The 18,062-nt window shown below is 40.8% G+C and overlaps 1 protein-coding gene across 9 annotated transcripts in view; it reads left to right on the top strand.

Annotated features, from left to right (window-relative positions):
- Positions 1–483: 483 nt before the first annotated feature.
- CDC42BPB (CDC42 binding protein kinase beta) overlaps positions 484–18,062 on the top strand; it is a 93,413-nt gene continuing 75,834 nt past the window's right edge. For all 9 annotated transcript variants that reach the window (XM_062576798.1, XM_062576794.1, XM_062576797.1 and 6 more), the window contains exon 1: positions 484–687. In XM_062576798.1, coding sequence (XP_062432782.1) covers positions 510–687 — 178 coding nt within the window. In that variant the 5' untranslated portion in view covers positions 484–509. The remainder of the gene's footprint in view (positions 688–18,062) is intronic.

Genomic DNA, 18,062 nt, shown 5'->3' with positions numbered 1-18,062 from the left:
TGCCGAGCGGAACCCACAGCCGCTCCTCCTTGCCGGCCCCGCCTCCGCGGTGAATCTGCCGAGGCGGTTCCGCAGAGGCGGCAGAGGCGGCAGACGCGCCGCGCCCTCCGTCACCCCCCCCCCCCAACTACGGCGCGGGGCTGGTCCCAATCTTCCTGCGCGCGGCCCTGCCCACGTCGGTGCGCGCGGGCGCTGCGTGTGGGCGTGGCTCGGTCCCGGCCGGGGCCGCTCGGTGCCGCCTGCGAGACGCGCGGAGCCGCCGCCGCTGCTGCCGCGGGGGCCTCGGCGGGAGCGGGGCCGGGAGCGCCGCCGGGTGCCCGCCGAGAGGGCCGGAGCGGGAGGCCGAGTCCGGCCCATGGACCGGCCGGGCCTGAGGCGGAGCCCGTGGAAGGAGCCGCTCGGCCCCGGCGCGGCCGTGAGGGGCGAGAGGCGGCGCGGCGCGGCTGAGCGCGGCTGAGCGCCTGTGTCCGCCCGGCCCGGCCCGGCCCGGCGCCCGCCGGCGCGGCACCATGTCGGCCAAGGTGCGGCTGAAGCGGCTGGAGCAGCTGGTGCTGGACGGGCCGCAGCGGCACGACAGCGTGCTCAGCGTGGAGACCCTGCTCGACCTCCTGGTCGGCGTCTACGCCGAGTGCAGCCGCGACTCGCCGCTCCGCCGCGACCGATACGTCTCCGACTTCCTCGAGTGGGGTGAGCCGCGGCGGGGCCCCCGGTGCGGAGGGTCCGGGCCCTCCGGGAGGGAAGGGGAGGGCGGCCCGGCCCGGCCCGGCCCGGCTCGGCTCGGCTCGGCCGCGGGCGTGCGCGGCCCGGCGGGGTGCGGACCCCCTCCCTCCCTGTCCCCGCCCCCGCCGGCAGCCGGGCCTGGTGCCGGCAGCAGGAACGGCACCGGAGTGTCCTTGGCCTGAAAGCCTGCTCGGCTTAGCCCCGAGCGGCGGGGTAATCCCGCGCCTCCTCGCCGTGCGCCCTGCCGCGCCGGGGCCGGGGGGGGGTGTGCGGGGCGGCTCTTGTGCCAGGTCTGTTGCTGCTGGTGGAGAGGGTGTGCGTGTCCTCAAGGGAGAACAGTTACCGCTCTCCGGGTGTGCTCTTTAACCTGGGCATACCCCCGAAGGGCAGAGTAGCTCCTGGCAGCCTTTGTCACAGATCTGTTTAATGGTTTCGTAGCGTTAAGTTACCTGATAATGAGAAACCTCCAATAGTCGGAGCGTGCTGAACAAAAAAACCAACACCGCCTCCAAAAGAAAAGAAAAACTCTTCGTAATTATCCTTGTGATAAAAGTTTTCTATCCTGTCTTGTTAGTTACAACTATTGACAGCAGGCATGTGGCTAGTGAGCTCTATCTCTTATGGTAAATCTGTGATTAAAGTGGTCATGGTGGCTGACTGGTTTATTCAGCTGAGTAAGTTATGAATAATACTTTATGGTGAAGGTGACTTATCTTCATGGAATAGGAATTGGAGGGGAGGGTGGAGGGAGAGACCATTGCTCACGAGTTCATTGTCCCGTTTATCAGCTGTTCCATGCATGTACAGTTAATTAGCCTTTTAAAGATCTCTCTCAAAAAAACAAAACAAAGGACTTCCTAAGGGAGGGGGAGTGGCTGACTTCAGTAAATGCAAATGTGTGTCTTTAGTAATACAGACTGCTGCCCTAAAATGTAGGGACAGCTGGTTCTCCTTAATTTCTGTGGTGGGGACCACCACTCTTTGTCATATGCTAACAAACTAAGAGGATTCACTTCCTGGACTCTTGTACTGACGTCAGTAATGCGATTGCCAACTGAATAGTTAACCACTTTATCACATCTGCCCTGAAAGGCTGCAGCCAGGGGAGCGTTGAGTATTTGTTTTGGGGTGGGAGCTTTGTACATCTTCTGCAAAGTGCGCTTCAGTTTTATGCTCTTATTCACAAGTTGATGGCTTGAATGAGCAGGCGACTACAAACTGCTCAGTGTGATATGTCAGACCATGATCATGCTTTCAGGTTCTGAAACTGGGAGAAGGATATGGGGCAGGCCAAGGAAAGATGCACTTTTTCTATACTGCTGGTGGTGTTTGTACATTACTGATTGATCCCTGTGCTGTCATCTTCTGTGTGATGGAGAGGCAGATTATCCAGTTATTTATCCAATTGCTTATTTAATTCTATTTATTATGTTCACTGAATATGAAAAGGTTACTGACTTGATGAAAAGTATAGCTAGCAATAAAAACAGTGTGTAATTCTTACTGCAATGTGGGACTACCCTAGTATAACAAAGTGCCTATTCAATAAATAATTGAAATGTATGTGAGCTACCATCTGGTGCTGTAGAGTAGGGATAAAAGTTGGTAATCCAGGCCCTTTATGGTAAGGAGATGGGCCTAAATCTGAACTGCTGTATATTTATGTTCATCAACAAGGAATTCCCTTAAAAGCAATTGAAGTTGATAGTGTGTGTTCCTCCCTTTCTTCCAAGCTGTTAAAAACAAATAAATGCAGACAAGAAGACACCTTTTATCTGTGTCCTAATGCCCTCACAGTATGTTTCCACTGACAAGGAACTCACTTCTGCCTCCAGCTAATAATAAGGAAAATACCATGCCAAACATGCTAATCCTCCTCATGTCATGATGTGCAGTCTTAATTGCAGTCTGCTTCTCTGTTAGAAGATATTTGGGATTGATGTGCAGAAGTTTTTTGTGCTGTGGTGGCATGAGATTGTAGTTAAATATTTGAGCTATACTTTGAAGATGAGCATGTTTCTTTATCAACTGGAGACAAGGAATTTCCTTTTGACGAAATGGAAACTTATCCCTGACAAAGGAAGGTATACTACATATTAAGCTTAAATTAAGCTGAGTTATATAATTAGCATTTCTTCACTATTTTGAATTTACAATTGGATGTGAGGTATCTTGTGCACAAACTTCCCTTAAAGTCATTAAGCATGGCTAAAATATTGTTTGCATTCTTAACTGACAAGAGAAAGTAGCGTTCAGGCATGGTAGATGAGGCAGAGGTTTTTCTCCTTGTTGTGGGAATGCAGGTGCAGAAGCGATGTTGAGTTGTGGATATTTCTGCTCTCTGAGACTAGCACACTAGTGCTTATATTCTAGAGAAGCAAATTACAGGAGAAGGGAATCAAGGAATGGAAAATTAAGTCCTACGTTTATCCTCTGAGAGTTTGGATGGCTTCTTGAGTCACAGAACCTCTGTAGAAACTTTGTGCCTCACTGGTAGAGATTGGTGAGCCTGAACTGGATCTCATAGCTTCTGTCCTATATATCTAGCTACTGCTTCCTGGCAGTCCTACCACAGGATTGCTTCTTCAGAATCTTCTTCCTATTCGCTAACTACAAAAGAGTGCAGGGTGTGGCTGTTTTCTTTGAGGCAGTCTGTGACTGCCCTCTCTTTAGAAATGTAAGAATCTGCCATTTTCACCTTGGCAGCTGTAGCTTTCCCATGGTGAATGAAGCTCTCAAATGTACTACGTTTCCAGTATACTGGAAGTATAGGAAACATTTTTCACCCAAAGTATCTTCAGAGAGGGGCTAGTTGAGCTGCAAGTTAGGAACTCAAAAGTTCGGTTCTTGCAGTTTATTTGTACTTATAATCCTCTTTGAAAAAGGTCTCATCCAACTGATTCTTACTGTATTGTTTATATAATAGATATTGACATAACACTCAGTATTTTCTAGTGGAATTGAATTCAAGCCTGTTACATGGCAGACTTGCATGTAACCCTAGTCGTGTGTGTTCAGAAAGAATTTGCCATATCTGTGCTTAGTGTTCTTTAAACTGTTGCTACACGTGCTGCTGCTAGGGTGAGAAATAGAATGAAGAATCCTAAGAGTCCTGTTTATTCTACTGATATTTTCTTATTGCTCCCTGAAAGTCATCAGTGAAAGTAGGATGCTACAGCCCTTGTGTCTTTGAAGCTAGACTCCTTGACCATCTCTGCTGGCCCTTCTGGTCCCCTAGGGCTGTCAGGAGAGCAATCTAGCTGCAGTCCTGGAAGCTGTTGGGACTGCCTAGCCCTTTTGGTGTACCAGAGCACCTGTAAAATAGTCTGCATGGCAGTACTTTCCTTGCCTAAAGCTGACCCAGGCCACTAGTAAATACCACATAAAGCTATCCTGCCATTCTAGAAAAGACAAGCACAAAGGACAGTATGTGGCCTTTGGACTTACAAATGGATTATGCTACCACCCCAGTGCTGAGATGCTGCAGACTGGTATGATCCATGCACTGCAGAGGGATCTCCTAAAAGACTCTCCCTACAAAAGGAGTATGCTTGCCCATCTTCCACATGATGAGAAGAGAACTAAACAAATAGTGGACCAGCATGGCTACAGCTCAGGTACCCATACATCACTTCTCCTTTGGCTTGCAGATGCAGTGTGTTCTTCGTTATTGAGTGCCTTGTTCAGTCATGCCAAATGATCTTAATCCTTTATTGTTCAGTGCCAGAGGCGCTGGGACCCTAGAGTGGTTGCTCACAGGGCACCTTGCTGGCTAGCACCATATGCATGCACATCTGACACATCACCTTGTTTTACAGGAGCTATCTTTGCTGGCTGTAGCTAGTGCTTACTAGCCTTTTCTTCTAGTTGGCAGAAACTGGCACAACTGGCTGCTCTATTTTTGAACAGCTACTGGCAGTGTTTGCAGCCAATATGTGGGAATGTTCAAAGAGGAATCTGACCAGAATGGACTTCTATTTGTGTTCAAATGCTCTTGGTGCTGCATAGACTCTGTTTCTCCAGCCTTTGTTTCCTCTGACCCCGTTTTGTACTGCTGGTGTGCTGCAGTGGGCATGATGGCACATGTCCCCATATAGCTGCTTCAATGTTGTCTCACTCCTGGACTGTATAATGTCTAGTCTTTTTGGTGAGAACACCTCAAAACCATTTTCAGAACAGTTTGAACTGGTCTGAAATGTAGTGTCTTCTCCTTGAGGTAGGTGCATGAGATGCTTCTGTGGACCATTCCTCCTGATAAATTTATGAGCCATGTGTTTGAATGCTAGCTTCTCTTCTGTGTTCTTCGTTTGTGCAAGATCTGCTACCCAGTTGGGCTGGTGTTCATTTTTTTGTGAGAAGAACTTACATTTAGGGGGCCTGAAACTCTGAGGAAGATGACGACTTTCATTGAATGGCATGGGTAGGCCAGCTGGGCACCTGCTGCCAAATCCTTAGAGATAGCCTGGCGTAGTAGGCAGGCAGTGGATGCTTTTGTAGTAGCAGTAATATGTTCCCACTCTGAGCTAGAGGAGAGAAGAATGTGGAGAGCACTCACAACAATCTCTTTAGCCTAGCATGAAGCTGCCACTTCTGAGGATATACCTAATATTTTTGAGACTGGATGGTAGATGGAAAAATCTTGCACAGAAAGTTCACCAGAAAAGTTGCTGTTGTGATGCCTTAGTGCAGTGAATCACACATCAGTAGCTTTGGGTCACTGTAAGGATTGATACTTAAGGTTTTAGATCTTACTGTTGGCAGAGCAAAAATAGGACTCTGAGCTTTGTACGTAGTTGGTCAGCCCCCAAACCTACTTTCTCCTTCCTCCATCTCTCCTTAAAGAGGTACCTTAAGCTTTTAAATGAAAGTGGGAGAATCTTGCAGGGTGGCCTTTCCCTTGGAAGAATTAGGAAGAATTCTTCTCTTGGAAGAATCTCTGTCTGAAGTCAGTTGCTTTCGGAAGGTCAATGCTGAGTGCAGATGTGGCTGAGAACAGGTGTTGCCAGCCCTGCATTAGAGCATCTTCAAAACAAGATGCAGAGTAGAGCTAGTCCTGTGATTGTCAGGGATGCTGATGTACTATAAAAACCTACAGGTAAGTGTGAAGATATGGTGTGTGGCTAAGCATGTTACTGGTATGGAAGACAGAAACCATTCTTAACTATTTTTGAGATGAATTTAGCAGTATCAGACTTTGAGGGCTGCTTACGAGGATATTTTCTTTGTTGGTGACCTTTTAGAGTTACAGCAGAAAAAGTGCCATTTGATAACACCTTATCTCCTAACTTCATGGTTTGTTAATTTTCAAATTCCTCACTTCTGTCCTTCCCCCCTCCTCCATGCAGAGATACTCTTAGAAAGCCAGGAAGCATCCCCATCCTCTGCTAGCTTGTATAATATCCTTCCTTCTCTGTGCAGGCAAAAGCTGTACAGTGAGTGATAAGCTTGTTGGGCACGAGAAAGAAGTGAATTTGGTTGGGTAATGAAAATAGCTGATGAACAGGAGACTGAATGTCAGCCTGAGTTCCTTGTTCTGCTGTCCTCTACTTCGTCAAAGAGTTGCTAAAACTGCCTTATTAGCTTTAATAGAACTGTAGTCAGGGTTAGTGATCTGAAGACATAAAGTTCAAAGCTTGTTGCTGAATATATGATGGACTCCTTATAATATCTGTTCTAACCTGTTATTTTAAGAATGAGGCAATAATTTTTAATGGGTTTTACTGTAATGTTTTATTTTGCAAAACATTGGCACTGCATGCCAAAATGATGTTTTGACAGTGTGAAAGGAATGTGGTTTGGAGGATGAGATATACATTGGCATATGCTGTTAAAATGACAGCCATCTTAGGCACAGCTTGTTGTTCATCCAATAGGAGGAATTCAGTATCACTTTTCTCCTGTGGGTAAAGTTGCTAGTAAATAGCAACTATCTTTATAGAGCACTGGAGAAGTTGTGTGATGTGTTAAAGGTCACGACCTGTATCTTGTATTTTAACTTTGTTTATGTATGAAAAGTCAGGAAGGAATAGAGAAGTCATTGGTAAATTTGTCTTCATAGAGAGAAAATGTGTGTAGCTAGCAGTCTCTTGTTTGTGGTACAAAATTATGTATAAAATACAGTAACAATTAGCATCCCATACATCTAACTTTTCTGACTTGTTTCTCTTAGAAATGTAAATGATTTTAATATTATTTTTCATAGGTGACACTATTATCAGTTGAATTTTGCCAAGAAAATACTTCATTTACATCATTAAAACTTCTGTAGTTGGCACCAGTTACGCATCTTTGCTGGAGAGAAACTGCCTGGATATTGGTTTGTTTAGTCAGCAGATTCAGTGCAATGAACTTTTTTTATCAGCTGAAGTTGAACCAACCTTTTCTTGCAAATAATTCGTATGTGGGAGTGAGTCAGTTCTTTTACACCTACTAGAAACAAAGGGTTTTAACTGTGAGTCAGAACTGAAAGACTTGTTTCATTAGTGTTTTTTATAGCAAGCTAGCTTTGCTTCACGGTTACATACTGATGTATTGGTTTTTAGAAATGTTGGTCTATAGCTGAGGTTATTTGGGGCTGTTAAAGCACTTAAGTCTTCAAACTTGTAAATTTTACGTCTGTCTTCTATAATTTAAGGCAGTTCATGCGTTTTGAAATGGGTATTAAAAGGAGAAGAATTACAATATTTGCCTAAACAATCACAAATGTATCAGAGCTCTCAACAGAATATAGTGCCTAGGATTGAAATAATTGTATGAGTTTGTTTTGATTTACCCATGTCTGAAAAAGATGAATTGGATGATGGACCGCAAGCAAATCTGTTTGGAAAAGTGGAAAAAGGGCTTATTAAAGCTTTTTTTTTTTTTTTTTTACTAGATTTGTGCCTTTGATAATACTTTAAACAGTTGAGATTGAAATTCCCTAGTGTACCTCGTGAAAGATTCAAAAAACCAATCTAGTCTTAATATAGCCACTGAACAGCTTGTATCATGCTCAGTAATGTATCTGACTGAAGCTGTAATATTAAAAAAAATTTTTTTTGAAAGTGCATTTGGTCTCTGGTTCAATGTGAACTATTCTTTTTAACTGTTTTCTCGTGCTAAAATATTCCACTCTGTTTTTCATCAACATATGCAGATTGTTGGAATGCAACCTCTCATTTATGATGACCGTTGTACCCTATAATGAATGTAGTTTTCTTCAGTAGGAAACTGCATGCTGTTTTCTTAAGCCCTGATTTTGCATAGAACTCAGTAATCATGCCTTTGTGTATACTTACGGAGCATTCAGATTAAGTATGTGCATCCATCATTGCCAGCTGAGGCCTTAGGCATCCTGAAGTGCCTGAGATCTTAATTTCTGTCACTTATGTCATCAGGGTCTTAGCACTGAAACCTGATATTATTTAACCATGGCCTAAACCTTCAAATGCAACTGGTACCTCGGGATGCCCAACCTAAGACCTCTATAGAGGAGTCTGAGCTTTGGAAAATGCTGAGTATGTCTTCACTGAATATTAAATCCTTTAAAATATATGGACTTTATTATTCAGGTACATGTTAATGAAGGCTAAGGTCTAGTTCTTGATTTGCTTAAGTGCAGTGCCATTGAGGACTGACTGTATATGTAGCTGCCTTTCCCAAGAAGGCCAAAAGAAATTGGAAACAACATCAATTCCAGATATATTCCAAATGCTTTTTAGAATGTTTAATTGTTCTCTGCCATAAAAATAAACATGGGTAACAGCTTTGTGAAGGCCTACTTGCAACATATTTATGCCAGTTTAATGAGATTTGCATAGTGATGATTTTAGAAAAAATTATGCAAAATTTTGCTGGGCACTGAATTCAATGTAAGCAGAGGTTATATTTTAATTTGCATCAGAAAAATCAGTGCAAGATATGGTAATGCAAGCCAGATTTAAACTCATTTAAGTATAGACTCAATAGTCTGCACAAATTCAGGCCAGTCTTAAAAGAGTTGCAGCTATTTTAGCAATACAGTGCTCTTGTTGGGACTGTTTGTGTTGTTCATGGGACACAGATTTTTTTTTTCTTTTTCTTTTTTTTTATATGGCAACCATAGTAGTAGTGTGTTTTTGTTGTGTAGTATGGTTCCCCTGCTAGTAATGGTACCTTAGTCTAGGAACTAAACTGTATGCCTTCCCTTGACAGATGAGACTTATGAAACAACTTTTATGTTGCTAGAAATTCTCTGAATGTACATAAGAATGATTCATATTTTAATTTGGTTCAAAAGCCTTCGACTGAAAATGGCAAGTACTGCTGGTAGTAGAGGAAGAGAAGATGGACAGAGTGGTTCTTTACAACACTTTATCCTGTCTTACCCATCTCCTTCATTTGTGCACGTCCTAGTCTAATGGAGCTTGACGTATACAGCTCTGGAGACGGAGAGGAAAAAAAATCACACAACCCTCTCCCACCAAAAAACCCCCACTTTAATGCAGAGCATAACAAACTAAAATCAGTTTAAGAGCTGTGCTGAGTGAAAAAAACTGTGTCCTCATCTGAGAAAGGAAGAGGTTTCTAATAATTTTGCGGTAATACTTTTTGGATGTCATAAACCTTTTCCGATCCCTCTGGAATTTCTCTGTCTTTGGTTTCCTCCTTCTGGAGATCCATGTTTACACTGGAGATAGATGAGGTAGCCTCAGTTATGCTTTAACAGCAACTGAAACACAACTTCTGTTTCTGGGCTTGTACATCCTTCTTCAAAAGTTTGCTTCTTCACAGAACTCTGTGCTGTGAGCTTCACTGCTGCCGATGTGATTTGGATTATTGGTACTGAAAGCTGGAGTATGCTAAGTGTAAGGGAGGTTTGGGGATTTTTTTGTCTTTTTGTTTTGTTTTACTGCAATTAAGGTAGAGTAAGACTAGCAGCAGAGGACTAGGGCAGGTTATTTTATACCTGAGGATTTTTTTTGTCACTTTGAAATAATTTCCCCAAACTTTGCTCACTTTAAAGTGCAAGCGTTTAGTCTTTGAGTTTAGTTCTCTTTCTTGTGATAAGACCAATTAGGTTCCTTTCCCCCTCAGTTTCTGTGCATGATGGCCATGTTCTCCTCCTCTCTTTGTAGTGCTAAGAGAGGAACACATAGTGTATGTGTTCCGCAAATTTCGCAGTTCAGCTATATGGCTTGTAAGTTTAAAAATGAGGAGAGAAAGTTTTTTTTTTTTTTTTTTCTCTAATCTGGTTTCTAGCTGTAGCATCCCACCTCTTTCTCCAGCCTAAATTTGCCTTGGTCATTGCTTTCTGACTATTCTTGGAGCATCAGACCCAAAGATGAATACAATATATATTTTTCCTAAGGATAGTTGCATCTGGGTGAGGTATTTGTATTGAAAACTTTAAATGAAGGAATTACATATCTGTTACCTAGTCTGTGATCATTTGATCTTGTGTCTGTGGGGCTGGGTGGGTGATGTGTTTTGGATTTTTTTTGTTTTTGTTTTGTTTTGTGGTTTCAGCTGGCCAGATACATAATAGCGTACAGTAGGGCTACCTAACTGGAAGCTGTATGAGGCCTGCAGACTGGTTTATCTTACCCTTGGAATTATTGGTTATTTGGGCAGCTGAAGTGTGGTTATTGTTCTGTGTATGCTCTTGAGGGCTAGCAAGATTACTGGATTAGATGTAGTGCTGTACTGATATGGTTTACTGGTTAAGCTTGACCAACTAGGTCTAAATCTGCGGCTGAAAATAAACAATTCTTGTGCATTCTCAAGTTAATTGCATCTGAGGTAGAGGATGAAGACAAAAAGCCCGACCATTTTATGGGGAAAATTTTTCATTTAAAAAAAAAAATTCGGTGATGAAAAATTTCAAAGAGCTTATACAGCTCTTCATGAGCTGTCTGGCAGTAATTACCTTCAATGGTAAGGTAAGCGTTTGTTTGAGTAACTCAAAGCAGGATTAGAGATGCCTGGTTGAATTAGAATCAGGGTTACTAGTATTCTAGCATAAATTCTTACTGCTGTTGCAGATAGTATTAAATGTTGTAAAGATTTTGTTTAATGATGAAGGTACTTCTTGAGGTCAGAGATTACTCTCTATACTTATCTTTTGCATAGGTGCATTATTTTTTCCTTCACACCATGAAGACTCACAAAATTCAATAAAGACAAATGCAGTCTCTTGTGTATGAAACTGTACAAGTTGAGGAATGAGTGGCTAGAAGGCAGCCTTGCAGAAAAAGATCTGGAGATCCTGGTGAACAGCTAATTGAACATAAGTCAGCAGTACATCACTGAAAATGGAGGCTAACTGCATACTAGACTGCATCAGCAGGAGTGTAGCCAGCAGGTTGAGGGAAGCGGGTTATTCCTCTCTATCCAACATTTCTGAGGCCACCCATAGAGTACTGCGTCCAGTTTTCTGTTTCTCAGTGCAGAAAAAATACTAGCAAACTGGAATGAGTCCAGCAGATGGCCTGAAGTATATGATGTGCAAGAACAGGCTGAGGGACCTGGGTTTGGTGAGTCTGGAGAAGGTAAGGCTGGAAGGAGGATCCAATCGCAATCTTCAACTGCCGCGTAGGGTGTTAGAGAGGAAGCAGAGGCAGACTCGTCTAAGGTGCACAGCCAAAGAGTGAAGGCAATGGACAAAATTGCAGCAAGGGAAATTCTGATTAGATTCAAGGAAAAAATTTCTTCACTGTGAGGCTAGTCCAGCCCTGGGACACAGGCTCAGAATGGTGGTAGGCTCTCCATCATGTAAGATGTTTAAATTGATACCCGGTCCCGGTTAAACTTTGGCATTTAGCTCAGCTTTGAACAAGGTGGTGGACTAGGTGACCTCTGGAGGTCTCTTCCAACCAAAATTATTCTGTGCTTCTATATTACCAATTTTGTATGCGTTAGCCATTAGCGTTGGCTAATATCCTCTTAAATAGCATTTATTTAAGAGAAAAGAGTTGTTGTTCTTAATTCTTAAAATGAAAAATACATGAAATAGAATCATTTTTTTGTTAAAGAAGTTTGAACAGCTTGCATAAATTCGCCATTCGTTCATTCAGTACTCGGTTCTTTACCTTGACTGGCTGACATTTTACTATGTGGTCTGAATGTAAGTATTGACATTTGAACTAAATTTTAGACTTGTAAATTATAGAGAACTAAACTAAATTTTTGTTCATGTTGTCCTACCATGTACTAAATCAAAGCAAGTTTCCTTGTTCCTGGAACAGAATTGTCAGAACGGGTTTTAGGGACTTTGAACCTAAAGTTTTGTATCTACTTCTGGTTTCCTTATGTCTAGGTTGCTAGTGTTGATAATAGTTAAAATATTTTAAAGCTTTGTTATATGTAGCCTTCAGAGAACCCTGCAATCCCTGCATGATTAAAAGTCTGACTCTTATAGAAAGTAAAGGTTTAGGTGTCCTGCAAGATGGAAGAAGGGTATGGCAAAGGGATCCCTAGTAGAATTCTTAATATTCTTTTATCTGACAATATGTGAATCTGATTGAGCAGTTACTAGCAACAGAGTGAAATTAATTTTCCTCATAGCTGGAAAGCTCTAATGGGAGATATTACAAATTTTTGTTTTCCTCTGTAAAATAAGAGCTTGTATAATGTATTTGCCGATGGACTTGAAATGCGAGTTTTAGTGCTGTTCTTTCTTGCTGCTGCTGCACTAGCAAACCAAGACCAACAATGACAATTTCAGTGTTTTGGAAATTATGTATTGCTAAGTAGAAAATACCATAATAAGAAAAATAAATAAGGTTAACATAATATAAATGGAATAAAACCCAAGAACTGATTCCTTTCTTGCATCTTCCTCCTTTCTTTTTAGTTGTGTGTTATGTTAATAGGACATTGTCAAGTCACACTTGACTTTCCATACAGTGAATTTGTGTCTGTGTTTTTGAGTGCATTGCTTGAAGCTGAGCACCTGTGGACAAAGAACAACTTTCTTTGGGGAAAATAATAAGGTTTTCTTGAAATGTTGATGATTCTTAAATACGTGGATGTTTTGTAGACATCCTTATCAGAGAACATATACGATCAGTTTTATGTGATGAAGGCATTTATTGACAGTTATGTATAATATAATGGTCCTTTGCCTTTTGGAGGTATGATTCTGTATGTACATGAACAATTTATGATGTTCATAATTTTTCAAAAAACTTTGAACGAAGCCTTGTGTAGCTGTTGTGATTGCTTTCGTTGTAAGGACTTAGCCATGTTTGTGGTTGGTATGTGAAAGTTGTTCCCCCTGTGTTCAAAGTCAGTTGGGATGTACCTGCACACTGTACAGATTCCTTGGGGGAGACGGGGGAGGAAACGTGATATGGGTGAAGCAATGACAGTAAATTCTTTTTGGACCGAGTCTCACTACATAAAACTGAGAAGTGTGCTTCCTCTCCCCTTAAGTCCTCAGATTCCTCTTTTATTTGACTACTCAGACTTTTTATTTCTTGTTTACCAGCTGTCTGTATTTAGAGAAACACTGTTTTTCAGTGATGTCTTTAAAACAGCATGCTTGCACACCAGTGCACTGATCTTGTGCATTAGTGGTTCTAATGTATCATTGTGCATATTGGTAATAGTAGCTGTTACTTCAAGTGTATGTTTGATAACTACAGAATGAATAATACAAAGACTTTACTGGAAAATGTGCTCCAGTAATTTGTCTTCAGAGCTCTATGGGGAGCTCTGAAATGGGTGACAGCTGGTGGAAGATAATGGATTATCTTTCTGCAAAAGAGAAGCATGGACAAGACCTACTTCTTACTTCAATCTCCTCTATCTCATCTTGCCCTCCCCCCATCATGTCCCATATAACACTTAAGAACCTGTCTGCTACATTTTCAGAGGGACTTCTGGTGAATGTTAGTTACCATTTTTGTGCAAAATATTAATTGGCAAGGAAATAAATTTAGCTGTGCATAACAATTCGTGGAAGAGGAAATCAACACTGTCTACATTTAATCTTTTAACACTTGTCCAGAAATACAACTCTTTGCTGAGAAGTTGTAGGATTTGAATAAAAATTTGCAGTATTGAATTGAAAATAAGCAGGTACGTCGATTAGAAAGGACTTGAAAAAGCATCACTGATCAGTACTTTACAGCAGTGGTCAGATAGCCATCTTCATCATTTCTGGAAATATCAGCTAGACAGTACTTCAAGGAAAGCTTTATGCTGAGATTATATACTAAAAAGTTTAACTATTCTAATCTGTAAAGATTTTAAAGAAGAGAAATTGAGCTAATAATACTTGAAGAAAAATTTTCATCTGTGATAACTAAAAGATTCTAGCTAGACTTCTGCAGGTGTTTTTGCTGCATTAAAATATGTTCTTGCAAGAAGGATGAAACTCCTAAATGTCTTTACTTCTCTGAAAATGCATTTCTTCTACAGTGAAGAAATAGTGATCTTTTAGAAGAAGCCAACTTCTTAAATTTGGATTTTGCAGAATCCAATTGTAAACACTCCTGGCTTCTCTTCCTTTAAAATGAAGCTGAACAGTCAGCGATGAACTTTTGCCAGTTACTGCGCAAATTACTCAGGTATCGTAAAGTATCTTGCAAGAAAATTTGGTATGTTTTTGTTCTTTTGTAAGAGTGAATACCTGAACACTGCAATCGAAACTGCAACAAAATGACACTTGTTGCTCATACAAACAACCGGATAGAATAGCTCAACACGTAGTTGTTCCTAATGTTTTTTTAAAGGTTTTGTGGAGCTAATTGCTTGTTAAAATGATGGAACTGTGAACTTAATTTCAAAATTCTAAGTAGATATGAAGCAAGAGTTAAACTTTTAGAAATGATAATGTCTGTTAAGTTATCAGCATTAGGGCAGCTGCTGGAAGAATAATCTTAAAGCTTCAAACTCTTGTATAGAAAGTTTGAATAACAAAACCAGAAGCTTTGTAAGCGCATTCTTCCTTTCCCTCAATTCTGCTTGGTATCTCTGTCTTAGACATCACTATCATTCTTGTGTTGTAGGTGCACCTATCCATGAAAACTAGACCAAAACTTGCATGTAACATGCAAGTATGTTTAAAGTAACATAACTTTCTTGTCATATTCCTATCTTTGCTGGATTCACAGTGGCAACTCAAAGATGGGATGATGTGTTACTAAGTAAGCAGTCCTGTGCACCTTGTTCACGGGGGTTAATAAAAAGGATGTAATCAATATAAGTATTGAGAATCTTGGAGGTGAAAAAATGAAGAAAATTTTAAAGAGTCCATCTCTTTCAGACTTCTTTCCATTGGGAAATTTCAAGTATCTTTGTGGAACAAAAGGATTATGTAATGTCAACTCCACAATACTAGCATCAAGAATAAACTAATGCATCTGAACTGCAGTTATCAAGAATGAAAAAATTGACAGTGTTTTAAAGATTGTAGTTTTGGGACTGAATGGTTTCTTAAAGTGAGAAAATGCAAGTGGAAGAAAATAGCTTAAGTCATTAAGTGAAACAATCACTGAATCGTCAAAGTAGCCAAGGCTTATTTAGATGATATTGGAGATAAATTGGAAAGGAAAACAAAATTCTGTGTGGAGAATGAGGAAAAAGAAATGGAGTAGAGTTGAAATGCTACATGGTGAAGTGGAAGTGGTCAAAAATCTGTTTGGCTTTTCTCTCTGTAAATAATTGACTTCATCTGTACTAATTTGCAGTTTGCAGTGGTTTAAAATGTTTTGTGGTCTCAGAGGCCGCTTGTTTTTCCTCTATGTCAGAAAATTTTGAAAGGAAATTAATGCATCTTGACGAGTCCTTCAGGAACTGTACTTTGGAAATGGAAAATTCTAAAAGCTATTCTACACTATTACGATCTTCAAGTAGCATTTGTACTGATACACAGATGCCCCCTCTGCCATTGCACTGGACCATTGTTATTTTTCCCTAGTACGAGTAAAGGAAAAGGTTGGAAGCTAACCAAACGAAACCTGTAGTATAGGTGAAAGTTTAAAATAGCTAGCCTATCACAACCTTGTTGTGGATGTGAAGGTATTTGATTTTCTGTTTTCAGATTGGTAGGTCCTGCTGAGATGGTCCATAGAGCTAGGAGCAGGAATTCTCTACTTAAATAGGTGGAAATGAACGTTAGGGCAAAAGGAGTATGGATGCAATTCTTATTAGGAAAGGTGGCATATGGGTAATCTTACTGTTAAATTCAAATAAAGAGGAGTGTGGAGAATTGGAAAGTTGTATTTAAACTGAAAAGCCCGAATGCAGAATCCTCCGTCAGATATTGTATCTGATATAAAACCTTGCTAGGATGATCCTCCATTGATATGCCTACTTTAAAGAGTGGAGGAGCAGGATGTAAAGCTGTAACACGTATGGTGTTTAGAACTGGAAGTGTGGTGATTGAAATTCTGCACATATTTTAATTGAAGTAACTTTAAGACTGAGGAAAAAATGGTATTTGGTATCAGCTAAAGACCATGAACAGACTTTTATTTCTTGCTGGCTTCCAGCATGTGCGAGGAGGAGGAGCTTAGAACCCAGTGAGCCGTGCAGCCACGCTGCTTCTGATCACCTGGGCAGCACAGAAATAGGAGGTATGTTGTATTTCAGAATGATAGTGTGGAGGATGTAAGCATTCTAGGAGCCTGCAAGAAGCTTGCGAAAGTCTAGAAGCATGTACTTTTTCCCTTTAAATTATGTAGTAATGTGGTCCCACAGTCTGTTCGGAGAATAACAAATCGTCCAAAATGAACCAGAAATTACGTTTAAGAATTCTTTTAAAAGGTAACATGGCAAAGATACTAGGAAAAGACAGGGGTAAACATATTAAACTAAAGCAAAAGCAAAAGTGTGTGTTATGTTGTGCCCAATTTTAGGATAAGGGGAAAGAGAGCTTACTCAGTGTATTGTACTTAAACTAGGAGAAGAAAAAAGTGGGGTACAGAAAGGGGAGGGAAATTTGTAGGTTGAGGGGAAGAGAACACGGAAGAACTTCATCCTCTCTGTGCTAGAAAAGCTAATTTAGAATGCTTAGAGGCTTTTAAGTGTCTCTAAAAAAAATGCATGATGTTTTTCTGGTTTTATATGCAAAGTGTTTACAGAATAAGAATCTCTGCAATCTTCTACTGTAAATCCATTGCATTTTAAGAATTCACATCTACTGTTCCAGGATTTACCATTCGTAGAGGTGACTATTTGATTTAAAGGGTATTTTCAAAATTTGAAAATATATTAACTGTTATGTATCTAATACTCCAAATTCTGTGTTGTCCAAAATGTGTTTTTTCAGAGATACTCAATGTGTGTTCAAAAAAATTGCTTCAAAGCGAGTTTGAGATTTGATTTTTATTCTTAGTTAATTGAAATCATGAACTAGATCAGTATGAAATTTTAGAATAATTAGCGGATTTTTTTTAGCAGACTGGTAATTAAATAAGCAACACTAGAACAGAATTTTGCAAACTTTGGTGTTTATTTCTTACTAGTGACTTTTTTGGCTTTGTTTTGACTATGAGTTTGTTTGTTTGTTTGTTTGTTTTTTGAACTCTCCTGTACTGCTAGCAGTACACCTACTACAGTTTAATTCCATCTCTAGAAATCTACATCTAAGGCAGGATTTAGGATTTCCTTGTAGATTTTTAGCAGATTTCTTTTCCTGCAAAATTACTTTCTTTTTTTCAATTTAAACAGTAGTATTTGGAAAGTGAGGTATAGATATAGGCCAATTTTGACATGTGCTAAATCAGATTTGAACATGAAGGAAAAGTAGCATAGCAAAATAAAAGCATGTTGTTCTTCCCAAAATAACTGTGCTAAATAAACTGAAAAGTAGTCAATACTATTTGCTTGTTTGTCTGACTTGTTTGATGAAGTCACATCCTGTGTCACTGAACATTGCATAGAAATGTGTCAGACTTCCAGATCCAGATGAAGTTCACATCATGCCTTGAAAGTCTAAGAAAGAGTTTTTCCTCTTCCCCTTTCTTCTTTACGGCCTCTCTCTGAGCAAGAGTCAGGAGGTGCCCTTGGCCCAAGTGCTCTGAAACCCAGGTCTCACCCCTTGCTGTTGGATGACTGCAGGGACTGTTTCCTCCTGCTGCTTATGCCCAGCATGTCTCTTGGTGTTACGCTGGTTATGACTTTTAGTGCTCCAATTCGTTGAACAATAGCGCTGCTGTAAATTGTCTTCCTCTTCGGCACTTCAGCCTGAGGCATGGGAGACAGCAGAGCAAGGTAGAGAGCCTCGGTTTGATGTCACCGTGCAACCAGACTGGTCATTATAACTTGTTTGAGTTTAAATACTTCTGCTTCAGAATGAGAATGGCTTTGGAGTTCCTACTGTAGGGAGTGTTGGGCTATGGGATTAGGTGAAATGGAACTGAAGAAGTGAAATT

This window comes from Rhea pennata, chromosome 5 (assembly GCF_028389875.1).
Source record: "Rhea pennata isolate bPtePen1 chromosome 5, bPtePen1.pri, whole genome shotgun sequence".
Taxonomy (NCBI): domain Eukaryota; kingdom Metazoa; phylum Chordata; class Aves; order Rheiformes; family Rheidae; genus Rhea; species Rhea pennata.
Note: the sequence above shows the minus strand (reverse complement) of the source record. Positions and strands in the feature narration are given on the sequence as shown.